General features: G+C 45.0%; 1 protein-coding gene across 2 annotated transcripts in view; it reads left to right on the plus strand.

Annotated features, from left to right (window-relative positions):
• The window catches only part of BMPER (BMP binding endothelial regulator), a 247,186-nt gene that overhangs the window by 19,575 nt on the left and 214,154 nt on the right, over positions 1 to 13,457 (plus strand). For both annotated transcript variants that reach the window (XM_042969737.1, XM_007078567.3), the window contains exon 3: positions 11,130 to 11,229. In XM_042969737.1, the coding sequence (XP_042825671.1) occupies positions 11,130 to 11,229 (100 nt within the window). The remainder of the gene's footprint in view (positions 1 to 11,129; positions 11,230 to 13,457) is intronic.

Here is a 13,457-nt window from a genome sequence, read left to right on the forward strand (position 1 = left end):
TGTATCAAATCTGATAGAAGAAAATTGTACAAATATACCAAAAGATGGAAAGTTGTGTCCCATGAACAATAACATAATCAGAGTAAGATATATATAATAAGCAATGATAATTATAAAACAAAATTTTTCCTATAGAAAACTATTTTTTAAAATATATATTACTGCTTATACTTGGTAGCATTGTAAGTATTAGTTTCGGTATTTAAATCAAAATTCAATATGTTGGTATTTTACATTTTGCCTAAAACATTTTATAGATGCAAGACCAGCAAAGTGTATTAAATCTTAAAATTTCCTAGAGCAAGAATAACGTGGCACACAATATTTTCCCATGATATGCATAAAACAGACAGTTCCAGGGCTCACAATGCTGAGCCATGTTGCTGCACGTAAGTTGGAGTGAGCTGGGATGTCCTCGTCAAAGGAGATTCCTTTTGTGGGTTGTCACATCCCAAGGTGCTGACATATGTCGGTCAAATTCTGTCTCAGTGAGATAACTGTGTAACAAAACTTTTTAGTCTCCTTCAGTGGCCCACATAGTAGCTAAGGAACCAAGATGAGTTGGATGATCTCAGGGAGATTGCGGCAGTGGACTTTGGTTGAAACTGACCTTTCCCTCCTCTGAACTCATGAACAGCACCATGGGCCACTCGTGTTGCAACATATGAGGTGCTTTTGCTGTGTTCATGCTCTGGTCCCTCTCCCTCTTGGATTGTAAGCTCTTCTAGGGCAGAAGATGTATCTGATTCATATTTTCTGTTCCCAGCAAAACCTGGCACAGTGCCTGGCCGACAGCAGGGGCTCAAAAAATATTTATTAACCAGACTCACAGATTTTTAGTCAGATAGTTTTGACTTCTGCAGTGCAAATGTTTAACCCACAGAAAAACCCAGGTTTATAACAAAGATGTCACATTTCCTACAGGCCATTTGTTTTCTGTTGACAGTTTTATCTTATTTTAGATGTTAAAGACTTCAACAAGCTGTTTTATGGTGAAACTCTTTTAAAAATCAACTATTAAGGGTAGTAATCAGGGTTGGCCCTTTGTTTTTAAAAATGGGTCATGGGGCACCTGGGTGGTTCAGTCGGTTAAGCTTCCAACTTCGGGTCAGGTCACGATCTCATGGTTTGTGAGTTCAAGCCCTGCATCGGGCTCTGTGCTGACAGCACGGAGCCTGCTTTGGATTCTCTGTCTCTGTCTCTCTCTCTCTGTCTCTCTCTCTCTCTGCCCCTCCCTGTTTGTTCTCTCTCTCTCTCAAAAATAAAAACAAACAGTAAAAAGGGTACATGTTGTGAATCCCTTTAGCAGCAAGTTTATGTAATGTTTGGTGGGTACCTAGTCATTTCTCTGTAACACCTTAATCTGATGTGGATTATATACAAAATTTACATTTGTTGATTGTTTGATGAGTTTGAAAATGAAAGCTCGTGGATTAAAATTACATTCTAAACCTATGAAATAAATCTGTGGCTTCTTCAGTGCTTTCTGACATTTGCATGTGGCCCTTGGGAAAGCCTTGGTGAAGGGAACATGCTGCTAATGGCCCTGGTGAATGAGTCAGACCAACCCTAGCTCACAGAATTGCCTTCATATGGGAAGTCTGGAGCTGGCTTTTCCAGTTTCAGCCAGCTAGAGGGCCCCTGCTTCCCCTTGCTCTCCTGCCTGATGCTCCTCAGGCTAACTGGACACTGTCTGCAGTCAGTATGGATGGGAAGACGATCCGGGAGCAGGGATCTTTCCAGCATCTAATGCCTCACACCGCCTTTACCATTATTTAGAGGCAGGACAGTAGGAATCAGCTCTACAGCCTGCCATCCCAGGGGTCCCTTTGAAAGCCTCTGTGATTGCTGGTGGTCAGGGTCAATTGTGCAGATGTCTTTAAAAGTGTCTCACTAGTGACCAGAAAGTTACTTTGTCAAGATGACAGATGGACTGCGAGCAGCCCCTCCACCCTGCCTGTGTTCCCTGTGATGTCAGCTCCATTTACTTGTCAAGAGCAGGTATTTTTGTAGCTCCCAACAGTGCACAAGCTTTCATGGGCAACCTGAGAAAACTCTTCTGTTCTGTTCTGTGAAAAATCTGCTCCGTGGCTCGTTGTTGACCCACAGGAATGAGGGACATGTGAGGACCTGGTGAGTCCCACCCACTGTGGAAGATGTAGGAAGTGGCATGTGCTGACGAGGGGGACACCTTTCAGGGCTGGCCCCAAGAGGAGGTGGTCTGCCACCTCCCACCATCCCGGCAGGACACCAATGGGATCTAAGACACTCCATCTCTACGCTTTGGACGTTTGCATTCTTGGCAGAGAATCCTCTATGTGCGTAATTGACAGGGTCCGTTGACCTCTCAGCCTCTTTGTCTAGCCAGAGAGCCTGGTTTGTACATGGTGGTGGGTCAGAAGAGGTACTGCCACGATCATCTCTCCACGCATCCTTCCTGGACGTCACATCGCAACCTTTCCTGTGGGAGGTGCTCCAACTTTATTATTATGTTTAGCTCCTTCACTCCTCAGTCTCTCCAATACTCCCGCCAAACTAGTGGGCAGCCTCCACGCCACTGCCCAGAGAGGAGGAAGCCCGGTTTGTGCCCTCAGCATCATAGATGTCGCTGGTGGTTGGACTTGGCCTCCCATCAACTGGAGAGTAAAAGAACTCACCAGAAATGCATACAAATGTTCAGAGAATTTCATCTCCCCTTTCTTCTTTGTTTTCTTTTTGGGTGGAGGAAGAAACAGATTCATTATTCTTCATGTGCTGAAGGGCGCACAGCAAAGTAAAATCATCAAAGGTGCTGGGAGAGACAGCTGGACCGCTTGTGCTGGAGGCTGCGTTACTTTGAAGGATTTCACCCCCTCTCACCCCTGGTCCGGAATCTGTAGACATTTCCTCTGTATCACCGGCCCCATCCCACGTCCCAGCTGTTTGATTCCCTTTTGGTTGGCTGGGGAGGAGAGAGGAGCGGGCTTGAGAATTTGGGCAAAATTAAGGAAGGATGCCCACATTTATTCCTCTCGCTTCACATATTTGGCTCCCGTCTCCTGGCAAAAGGGGACCAGCCTATCTTCTGGTTTTCCCTTCTGCTTCTGAGGGCTGGAGTTGTCAGAGCCGCGCCTGTGGCAGGGTCCGATGTGTGAGGTCACCGGTTGCTTTGTGTCCCATCCATTACAGTTCCATGAACGTGGTGCTACCCGCAGACCCTCGCTTATAAGACGTACGGTGTAATAAAAACCAGGCAGTGCTACTTTCTTTGGGCTACTATTTTTATTTGGTGGTTATTTCTTTTGTGTTCTGCCATCTCTAATGTTTTGGTTCTATTTCAAAATATGATTAAACAGAATGAGGAGCTGTCTGACACTGCCCTGTTTTAAATCAGAGTTGTGCTTGAGTAGCCGGGACATTCTAATGGCCTGTGTTTCTTTGTTCTGAGGGTTTCTTGAAAAGGAGAAAAAAAAAAAAAGAAAGAAAAAAGAAAAAAACAATACCACCAGACCTAAATCCTTAAACAGCATAGAACCCAAAACAATCCCTTCCAACAATGGAAGGCCCATTAAAAAAGAATTGAAATGTTAGGTAAGTTAAATATAAAAGGCCTCCTTATTAATCCCCCGTTGCTTCTTCTGGCACGTGTCATATTTTCAAGGTACAATATCAGGAGAGCACTGTCACTTAGTGATGTATTAGGGCCATATATCATCAGAACATCGTCTTTGTAGAGGATATGGGTACTAAAAGACACGATTCTGGCCAGACAGAACAGCAGGGGGCCTTACTTCTTTTCTCCAGCCCCCCCTTACCCCTCCTGCCTTTTTCTTTAATCTCCCTCTGTTTTGTGTTGCAGAGAAGTGAATTTCTTCATGGGATATGACTTGTTGCAAAATAATCGGGGGGCCCCGGTGGGCTTCATAAAGTCTTTTAAATGGCTGAGTTTCAAGGGCAGCTTTGTTCAGAGTTTGCACTGTTCGCAGGGCCGGGGAAGGCCGCATTTACCAGGGTCCAGGTCTCCAGGGGAAAGGCTCGCTGAGCCTAGACAGGAGGAAGAAAGAATAACACTCCCAGATGTAGTGCAGTGAATTGTGTTGTCCTTGCAAGATGCTTGCACATTAAGTCTCCAAAAATATGTTCTTGCAAGGGATTTTTACCTTAAGACTCCAAAAGTGTGGCCTCCGGGTGCTACCAGCCTCCCGGAGAGACACCCTCCTGCTAAAATTGAGGAAGCAATGACAGGGCTCGGAGGCTGAGGATCCAGGTTCTGATCTGTTTTGCAAATGACCAGGCTCTCAGAAATTGAGGCTTGTTTTGAGTTTTAAGCCAGAGACTTAATCTGTCTATCTTAAAATGCACTATTTTTATTCATGTGTTCAAAATGAAACCATAAACCACTAAGGTTTATAATGGTCTGAAAATGAGGAGTGCTTAACAAAGGCAAACATTTAAATTCCTAGCTCTGAGGGAGAGATGGCTCATCTTAGCCTTTGAACCAAATTGTGTAGCATTGTGATTTAATCACCAACACCGCTATCAGTGAGTCCTGGCTTTGAATCTCTGCCCTGACTAGCTGTGTAAACCCAGGGAAGCCCTTAAAACTCTCTGTGCTTCAGTTTTCTTATCGAAAGCAATAGGGGTAAATTGGTACCTTCTTGAGACTTGTCGCAAAGGTTAAAAAGGATATAATACACAAAACATGCTCAGCACAGTCTGGCAAATAGTAGATTTTCTATAAATGCCAGGTACTCTTAATAGTTCAGCACCCTGCCCGGAAAACTATATGCCACTTCATTGTTCGGTTAGCAATGGATCGGCTCTCTCGCTTTGGCTATTAAAGGAATTTGCAAAGAGTGGTGGAGGTTGGGGGTTCAGAAAGGTCTGAAAATGCTAATTTACATTAAAAGCAAGGGCCATCGACACCTGCCACCTTTCCTACTGACCTCAGACACCTCCCACCTCTTGTACTGACCTCACTCAATTGGGGAAGAAAAGAGATCTTGGGAAACATTCTCTTGCCTGGGAAGTTTGAGTCATTTTCCTTACTAATCGCCCTTTCCTCACTTTTGAAATGGTTTTGTTAATTTTTTCTCTCTTTCCATTTTTTTTTCTTCCTATTTTCATTGAGCTGAGAGATATGGCTCAGAGACTCATACTTGTAACTAAAGCTTTGTAGTGGACCAAATTTCCCCCACCCCTTTTTTTTCTTCCAGCTCATTCTGTGCAAGAATTATGGGGAAGTCAATTGTACTATCAGTAATAAAGGACGAGCAAGTAAAAGCTTAATTAAAACAATAAATCATCAATCAAATTTAATATTGCCACTGGCAACCACTGAACTATCTCAGTTCCCCCCACCCGCCTGGTGATTATTGTCTCAGAGATCAAGAACAGATTTTGTCCGAAGGAGACAGGCTGGAGCAGGTACAGGCTTGTGTTGGCTCCTCTATGAGCGCTCATGCTCCCTTGGAAAGGATTTCCCCTGACCGTATGTTCCAGAGAATCACTGTATTTTATGTCCCATTTGTCAAACCCACTGACAAGCAATGGAACCTGCCCACTCTGGGTCTTTTCTTTCAGCCTTTGCCTGTATCTCTGAATTCTAGAACCATGCCATTCTGCAGTCCAGTCTGTTTGCCCAAGTCCCGGTCCAGCCCTTGCACGGTGCCTTTGACAGGTTACCTTATAAAAGGGCCGGAGACCTTGTGTGTTGGGCCCAGGTGGCCTCTTTCCGGAAGATTTCCAGACTAGCTCAGCTACATACTAATCTATTCCTAAAATCTCAACAGTCATGTAGGAGCTAACCTAATTCTAATATGATACACCCATAAATTTTAATGCTGTGCCTTAGCAACTAACCTCCCTGGCTGGCCCCTTAATCCAGGCCTGGGAACCAGGTTGTGTTCCCAGGTCCACTGCTCGCTAGCTCTTTGAGGGACCTGAGACACTTAACTTCATTGTGTACCATTCCCCCATCTGCAAATCTTAAGAAACCTGTGAGGATTAATGAAATAATGTCTGCTGAGCGCTTTAGAAGAAAAGTGCTATGTAAACTTGAAGTATTATTCTTCTGTTTATGAGAAGTTTTATAATATCGCCTAGGAGAAATTGTGACCTGCGTTCAAAGGTACCATAAAGTTCCCTTCGGCTCTTTTGGGGCTGGATTTGGGTTACAATGGGGGACTTCAAGGAAAAGTTGACCTCTTTAACTTCATGCACGGGGAGACTAGAAATTCCACGGAGAATACATGTGCTGATGTCGGATCACCTTCCTCCTTGGGAAACTTGACACAAGATATTTGTAATCCTAAAAACAAATTCCTCTGTGATCAATCTTGAGACTCTCGAGTAGTGAAACACCATTGAGAAAAAACAAAACAAAACAAAACAAAACACCATTTTTCTCACAGAGAAAAATAATTTGATTCGGGGTCAAAATGTCCTATCTGTGCTCACCGCCCACGATGGCTTTTGAGTCAAGGTGACATTCCCGCTTGGTCCCAGAAGCTGCACTGCAGTTTTGGTGTGATCTGCTAACGTGTGACGTCTTGTTTCCTCCAACACTGTAGGTTTCTGGAGAACAGAGAGGAAGCTTGTAGCATGACTCCTCGCTCCAACGGCACCGCGTACCATGGCACACATATCAAGTCTTCAGTTTGGTTGCTCTAGAACTACACTGTGTCTTTACTGGTCAGAGTTGTCATGCTGGGCATCCGTCCCCTGACAGTAGCTGTTGATGAAGGGGACAGATGAGTCAGGGTTAATATGGGTCCACTCCCATGGACGTTTGCATTTTGGTAGGGGGATTCTGGAGGGCAACACAGTCTTAGAAGCTCCTCCTCCAGTAAGACTGCCATGATTCAATGACAGAGTTGGGGGGTGGGGGTTGCACATACGTAGGAGGAAGGGATAGTCTTCAGGGCTTCTAATGGAAGAAAGACAGCCACTGTCAGTTACCTCTTTATCTCCTCTATGATACTCCCTGGCCTGTGGACTTCATTGACGTATTGAGTGTTGTTCATCCGGTCAGAGAAAAGTATTGCAACTTCACAACCTTCTTGATTTTCTGCAAAAGGGTCTGGCACTTAGAATTTGGTAGTTTGCCAAATGACAGCTGTTTGCCCCCAAGGGCAGGGTTTGGTTTTATAAGAGACAAGGACTGAAGGGAAATAATGCCATCTTCTAGGAAGACACTCAGGTGGTCTGCCAGCTTCCTAATATGGCTGTAGAGTCTCAGCAGGCGGGGCACCAGATATTTTTGTTTTTATTCTTATTTCAAGATATTTGAGGTACAGTTTCAGAGTCTAAAAATAGAGTATCTGCCTGTTGACCTTTCTCCCTGATCGGTCTCATCATATTAGCTGCTGTGTTTTCCTCTCCAGATTTCTATTTTATTATTATTTTTTAAAATATAAATGAAAGGTCAGGTAATACTTTCCATATTTCATAATAGGATTGGTCCCGGAAGAATCTGAGAAAAAAAAAAAATCAAGACATTGGCTTGAAAGAGAACAAAAGCATTTCAAAAAACATTTTTTTCTAGTTGCAGAAAGCAAACAGGAAAATCTCCCAGTGGTGATCTGCTATCTTCTCTATAACCCCACCACCACTTCCCTGCAGTGGGAGATCATTTCCCTCAACAGCAGACGCTGAAAAATGTTCAGGAGCCACTACCGGGTCTCATGGTCCCAATTCCTAAGCCCATGGAACTCTGTGCTACCATCTAGTGGCAGACTTCAGACACAACAAGCTGGCTGCGGGAATCCTGTTTGAACTTGGCTGTGGCTGGAGCTGTGGTTTGGCTCACATCCTTATAGAGCTTTGTTGCCAGCCATGTAGACTTTTTCTTTTTTACTCCCTATGCCCCCCCTTCTATTTTTGCATGTTGGCACTTCATTTCATGTGCCTCCAGAGGTATGTTTGGGGTTTTGATATATTCAGTCTTTTGGAAAGGAGGCAATAATGCAGATACCTTTGACAACAGGTAAATCACAGGCAGGCTGACCCTAGAAAGTGATAAACACCAGGAGACAGAGACAGAGCATGAAAAATGTGATAAGGCTTATTACTCTTAAACACTGGCGAGGTCTGTTTTTTAGAACATTCTGACATTTTCCTGCAGTGCTTTTCTACCACTGTGTCTGTTGCTTAGATTTGGAGAGATTCAAGCCCAAGCTGGAATCTCTGGGAAGTCTGTTTGGGGATGCCAGTCTAGATTTCAGAGATATATAGGCACAGCTACCTATCAGATATCCAGAATGGTTAGAATTGTCCTCATTACCAGAAAACAGCTGGTGTTTGTACACCTTCCCGTGGTTGGTGATGACAAAGCTCTGTGGAGTTATCCTGCTGCTGTTAGAGAGCTCACTTCACTTGTGTGGAACGACTGGGAAGGCACCAGTCTCCCCTGGGGCTTCTGGGCCGGGACATTGTTTTGTTCTTGTCTGTATCCTGAGTGCCTGGAAGTTGCAAAGTGCAACACTTAAATGTTTGCCTTTGGAGTCAGACAAACCTCTCTTTGCATTCCAAATCTGACTTTTATGTGACCCTGGGCAAGTTTCTTAACCTTGGTTCCTCATCTGTAAAATGGGGGTGATGTGGATTTTTTTGGGTGAAATAATGCATATAAAATTCTTAGCACAGAGCCCGGTACACAGAACGTGTTTGGTAAGTATGAATCAGCATCAGAAAAGGCTTCTTGAGTGAAGAAGTGAGCCAAACGAGCCATGGCCTTGCATCAGGGCAGAGGACACTTGGCGCACATGGGGATGAGGAAGCCAGCGGAGATGGGCTGCTGCAGGAGTGGCTTCGTGCATGCGGCTTCTCACCAGAGCCGCCGGCTGCAGCCCAGCGTTCTTGTCTTGCCGCAAAATCAGTGACAGCAAAGCGAGTGGTCTTAATTAACCTGTGCTTAAATTTACTCTGTAGCTGCTGGACTCAATTAAGGAGACAGAGGAATCAGCCTCTGACCAGCAATGCTCTGTAGTTTTTCTTGCTTTCTTCGAGGGCCTGCGATTCTAAGCATGTGCTTCATATCCTTGTCAACCAGACACCAGGGAGATGATCAGATATGGTGACTTGGTAGAATATGAAAAAACTCCAAATGTCACTAGAAGGGGGGAAATCCTGCAGTAAAAGTAGAGCTAAAGTTTAGGTTTGGGGTGTGTGTGTGTGTGTGCGAGAGAGAGAGAGAGAGGGAGGGAGAGAGAGAGGGAGAGAGAGAGAACAACAAAAAAATTCCAGATGTGCAGCTACAAACCATCTGGTTGGAATGACTTTTGTGCTGGACCGTAATTACAAGCTATTTATTATGAATCTTGGGATCCTGTTATGGATTTTGACTGGCTCCCAGGTTTCTAATTTAGCAAAGGATTCCTATATTTAAGAAAGTGTGGGCCTTCCTATTTATCAGACCCTGAATTGTGTCTCATACCCACTCTGACCGCCCTTAGAGCTTTGAACTCCCCATGCCTGAGGACTTTCCCCTCCAGAGAGGAGATGCACTTGGGGGTGGCCCTTCCCTAAAGCTGCAGCCAGGTTTGCATAAGCCGTGCTAACGGAAGTTCTGCTTAGAAAGTGTGTTCACTTCCAGAGTCTTGGGGTGGGGGTGGGGGCGGGGTCAGTATCAAACTGCGGCTTGTGGGAACTGCACTTTGCCAAATGAAGTCACTGTTAATGATGCCAGGCAGCGTATATCCCTGATCATTGCTCATGATGACTTCAGTGGTAGTGGAGGGACACTATTAATATTTTAAAATATACCTCTTAAATTTGAGTTGTGACCATACTATGTATTTTGCTTGTAACTTGAGAAAAATTATGAGAATCAGTTGAAGGGCTGTGACCTACAGTGAGTCTTGATGCAGCCATCATTATGAAGGAGAGGGGGAGGGAAAGAGCTTTGGAGGGCTGGGAGCTGGGCCACCTGGGTTCAGATTATAGGTCTACCATCACTTGAGGGACTGCTGACAGCTCCCGAACCCATCTCAGCCTCACTGGGAACAAGAATGTGCTCCGTAGAGTGGCTGCACGTTGGAATTACCTGGGAAGCTCTGGAAGCACCCAGGTCTCATCCTCAGATCAATCAGCTCGGAGCTTCAGGGGGTGGGAGACAGTGCCGTCTTTGTTAAGAACCACACAAGGGTCCTGGTTTGCAGCTAAGGATGAGGACCACAGATTGTGGGAGGAAATGAGGTTAGCTCCGTGAAGGACCTTATCTCATAACAGACACCAAAAAGGGGGGGGGGGGAGAATGGATTCCTCAGGTCATATATATATACCTTCTCTGAGCAGCAGTTTTCTTGTTGATCAACTGGGGATATGAATAATGCTTATCTCGCAGAAGTTAAGTAGGAATGAAAGCCATAGCGCCTAGCATATAGGAGAAACTTACTGAAACTCAAATCTTGTTGAGGTTTGTGACATTGTATTCTTGGTGCACGTGTATCCAGTCTGTGTATAAACAGGCATATACATCACGTTTGGGTCTTCTCTGAGACATTTTAACAGCTAACCTTTCAGGATAAAACCGAAGATGCAAATGCTCACCACACTTCATTAGCATAAGTGCTAATATAATGCAGCTGTCCCATGGCTATAAAACACTGACGCCTGTGTCTCTGCTTGGCGTGGGGAATATTATTTTTTCTCTAACTGAGCTGATTCAATACTCAACTTTGTCATTATTTGAGTTGGAACTTTAGATTGCTGCATTTTAATGCACTCTACTATTAAGGATTGTTGGACGGCTGTGTGCAAATATTTTTGTTCTCACGATGCAGTCCTGGCCCAGGTAGCCCAATGGGCAAAATATGATTTACACAAATATTATCGTTCCTATAGTGTATACTAAAGAGAAACTTTAGAACAGAGCGGGAGAACACTTTTCTCTCGGCGTTCGGTTATCTGGGTTACGTTGGTTTCTGAAGAAGGGACTTTTCATCCCTTCTCGTGTGCCCTTCTCAAAAGTTCTGTGTTTCTGGATGACTATTTCTGTTCCAGAGAGAGCGAAATCCTATTTGCTTTCGTGAGTGTTCTTGCCAAGATGAAGGCAAGATAGGAAGAGGGAGGCTAGGAAAACCTGTGTCAGGCTTCTGGGGATTCTGTTTGGAGTTGCTTTCAAATGTCTCTTGTCTCTTTTTGCCTAGAACAAGGAAGTGACCTGTAAGAGAGAGAAGTGCCCAGTGCTGTCAAGAGACTGTGCCCTGGCCATCAAGCAGAGGGGAGCCTGTTGTGAGCGGTGCAAAGGTGACTTATGTCTTGGCCGCCTTCTCTTCTGGCCGTCGCTTCGGGCATTTTTATTTCTCTTTTTCTCACCTTCCTCTTCACTCGGCTCTTGGCTGGGGTGCAAGTGGGTGTTGGGAGGGAAGCTAGTGTGTGTGTATGTGTGTGAGTTTGGGGAGGTTGGTAGTAATAGGGACTCTTCTAATGGAGGGAAGAAAGAAGAGTGGCCATCTGCATATTTGGTTTCCTTTCGAAGGCAAGTGGCTTAAGTGTGACAGAGATGCTACAGACATGATGCCTATGTATGTTGGTATTCACATGTGCACTGTTTCTTTTGTCAAGAAGTTTCAATGGTTTCTCCTGGCTGCATGCTCACCCTGCCTTCCTCTGCCAGAGGAGTAAGCCTGAATTTTATCATTTTGATCCCTATTCATTTTTTTCTTAACTTCAAAAATGAATCAACGTTGCTCCCCTCACCTTGGAAGCCTTTCTAACATATCCTTACTCCAACCTCGTTTTCCACGGCCCTCCAGTGCACGCACTCTCTCTTGAACATGCTGTTCCTGCTGTAGCCGCTTAGCCTCGGCTCAGGTCTCTCCTCCCCACCTGTCCACATGCTGCCTGTGCTTAAGGCCCCCAGCCTACATTGTCTATGTTTCTGTGGCACACAGAAGTCCACATGGGTTCTTCATGGCTGTGCTTTTTCTCCTTCATCGCCTTGTTTGCGTTCGTAAGTCCTTGGGGACGGGAGCCGTGTCAGGCTCTGACATCGCCTTGTGCCTAACAGAGGGGGTCCCTTGAGAGGCAATGAGAGCATCATGGCTCAGGATGTGGGCTCTGGAGTTACACTGCTATGCCAGAGTCCAGCAGTCCCGGGCTGTGGAGTGTTTACCAAAGTTCATGTCCACTAGGAACCTCAGTATGTGACCTTATTTGGAAATAGGACCTTTGGAAGTATAATTAGTTAAGATAAGGTCATACTGGCTGAGGGTGGCCCCAAGTCCAATATGACAAGTGTCTTTAGACCAGGGAGTGGAGACAGGCAGATACACAGAGAAGACAACCATATTATGGGAAAGGCAGATATAAACGCCTGCGCTCTGTTCCCTGGGACTCCCGTTCAGTTGTTCTGGGGAGGGGGATAGGTGTTTGTCTTTTTAAATTTTTTTAAATGTTTATTTGTTTTTGAGAGAGTGGGGGAGGGGCAGAGAGAGAGGGAAACACAAAATCTGAAGCAGGCTCCAGGTTCTGAGCTATCAGCACAGAGCCCAACGTGGGGCTCGAACCCACAAACTGTGAGATCATGACCTGAGCCAAAGTCAGATGCTTAACCAACTAAGCCACACAAGCCACTCTCTGAAGCCATTTTTTTTTTTTAAATGTTTATTTCTGGGAGACAGAGAGACAGAGTGGGGGAGGGGCAGAGAGAGAAGGACCCACAGAATCTGAAGCAGGCTCCAGGTTCTGATCCGTCAGCACAGAGCCTAATGTGGGGCTCGAAACCACGAACCGCGGGATCATGACCTGGGCGGAAGTCGGACGCTCAACCGACTGAGCCACCCAGGCGCCCCGGTCTGCAGCCATTTTTAATGACAACCCATGAGTCTCAATATTCAGTAAAGATCCTGTGAACTTTTTAAAACATACTATTATGTAAAATCCACATTTCAAGAATTAATGCCCAATTGTGTGTTAATAACTACAGTTATTGTAGTAAACTATTTAGTTAAAAAGTTAAAAACTAAAAAAGCAAAATCAAACCCAACAGAGAGAGATTAGAGTTAAGCGACCACAAGCCAAGGAGCACCTGGAGACACTAGGAGGCAGGAGAAAGCAAGGAGGGGCTCTTCCCAAAGCCTTTACAGGGAGCACAGCCCTGCCAACACCCTGATTTTGGACTCCTGGGCTCCAGAACTGTGAAAGAGTAAATGTCTGTTGCTTAAAGCCACCAAGGTTGTGGTAATTTATTATGGTAGCCCCAAGAAAAGAATACACCAACATCTCTACTTAGGCAGGTAAAGATATGGAATCTCTCCCCCAGTTCCCTCCTATATATGGGGGTAATAATTGTGTTGGAGGCAGTTGAGTGGGAAGGTCCATTCAAAGTGCTTAGCACAGCCTGACATGTAAGCGTTTCTCAGTTAATTTCAGTATAGTAGGTGCTCTTTAAATATTTGGTAACTGGACTATAAAAATATACCTTCTGAAGCCTTTTTGGAGCAGGGGTGAGTGGGCTGGGATGATATTTTTTC

Source organism: Panthera tigris, chromosome A2, assembly GCF_018350195.1.
Source record: "Panthera tigris isolate Pti1 chromosome A2, P.tigris_Pti1_mat1.1, whole genome shotgun sequence".
In the NCBI taxonomy this organism is placed as follows: domain Eukaryota; kingdom Metazoa; phylum Chordata; class Mammalia; order Carnivora; family Felidae; genus Panthera; species Panthera tigris.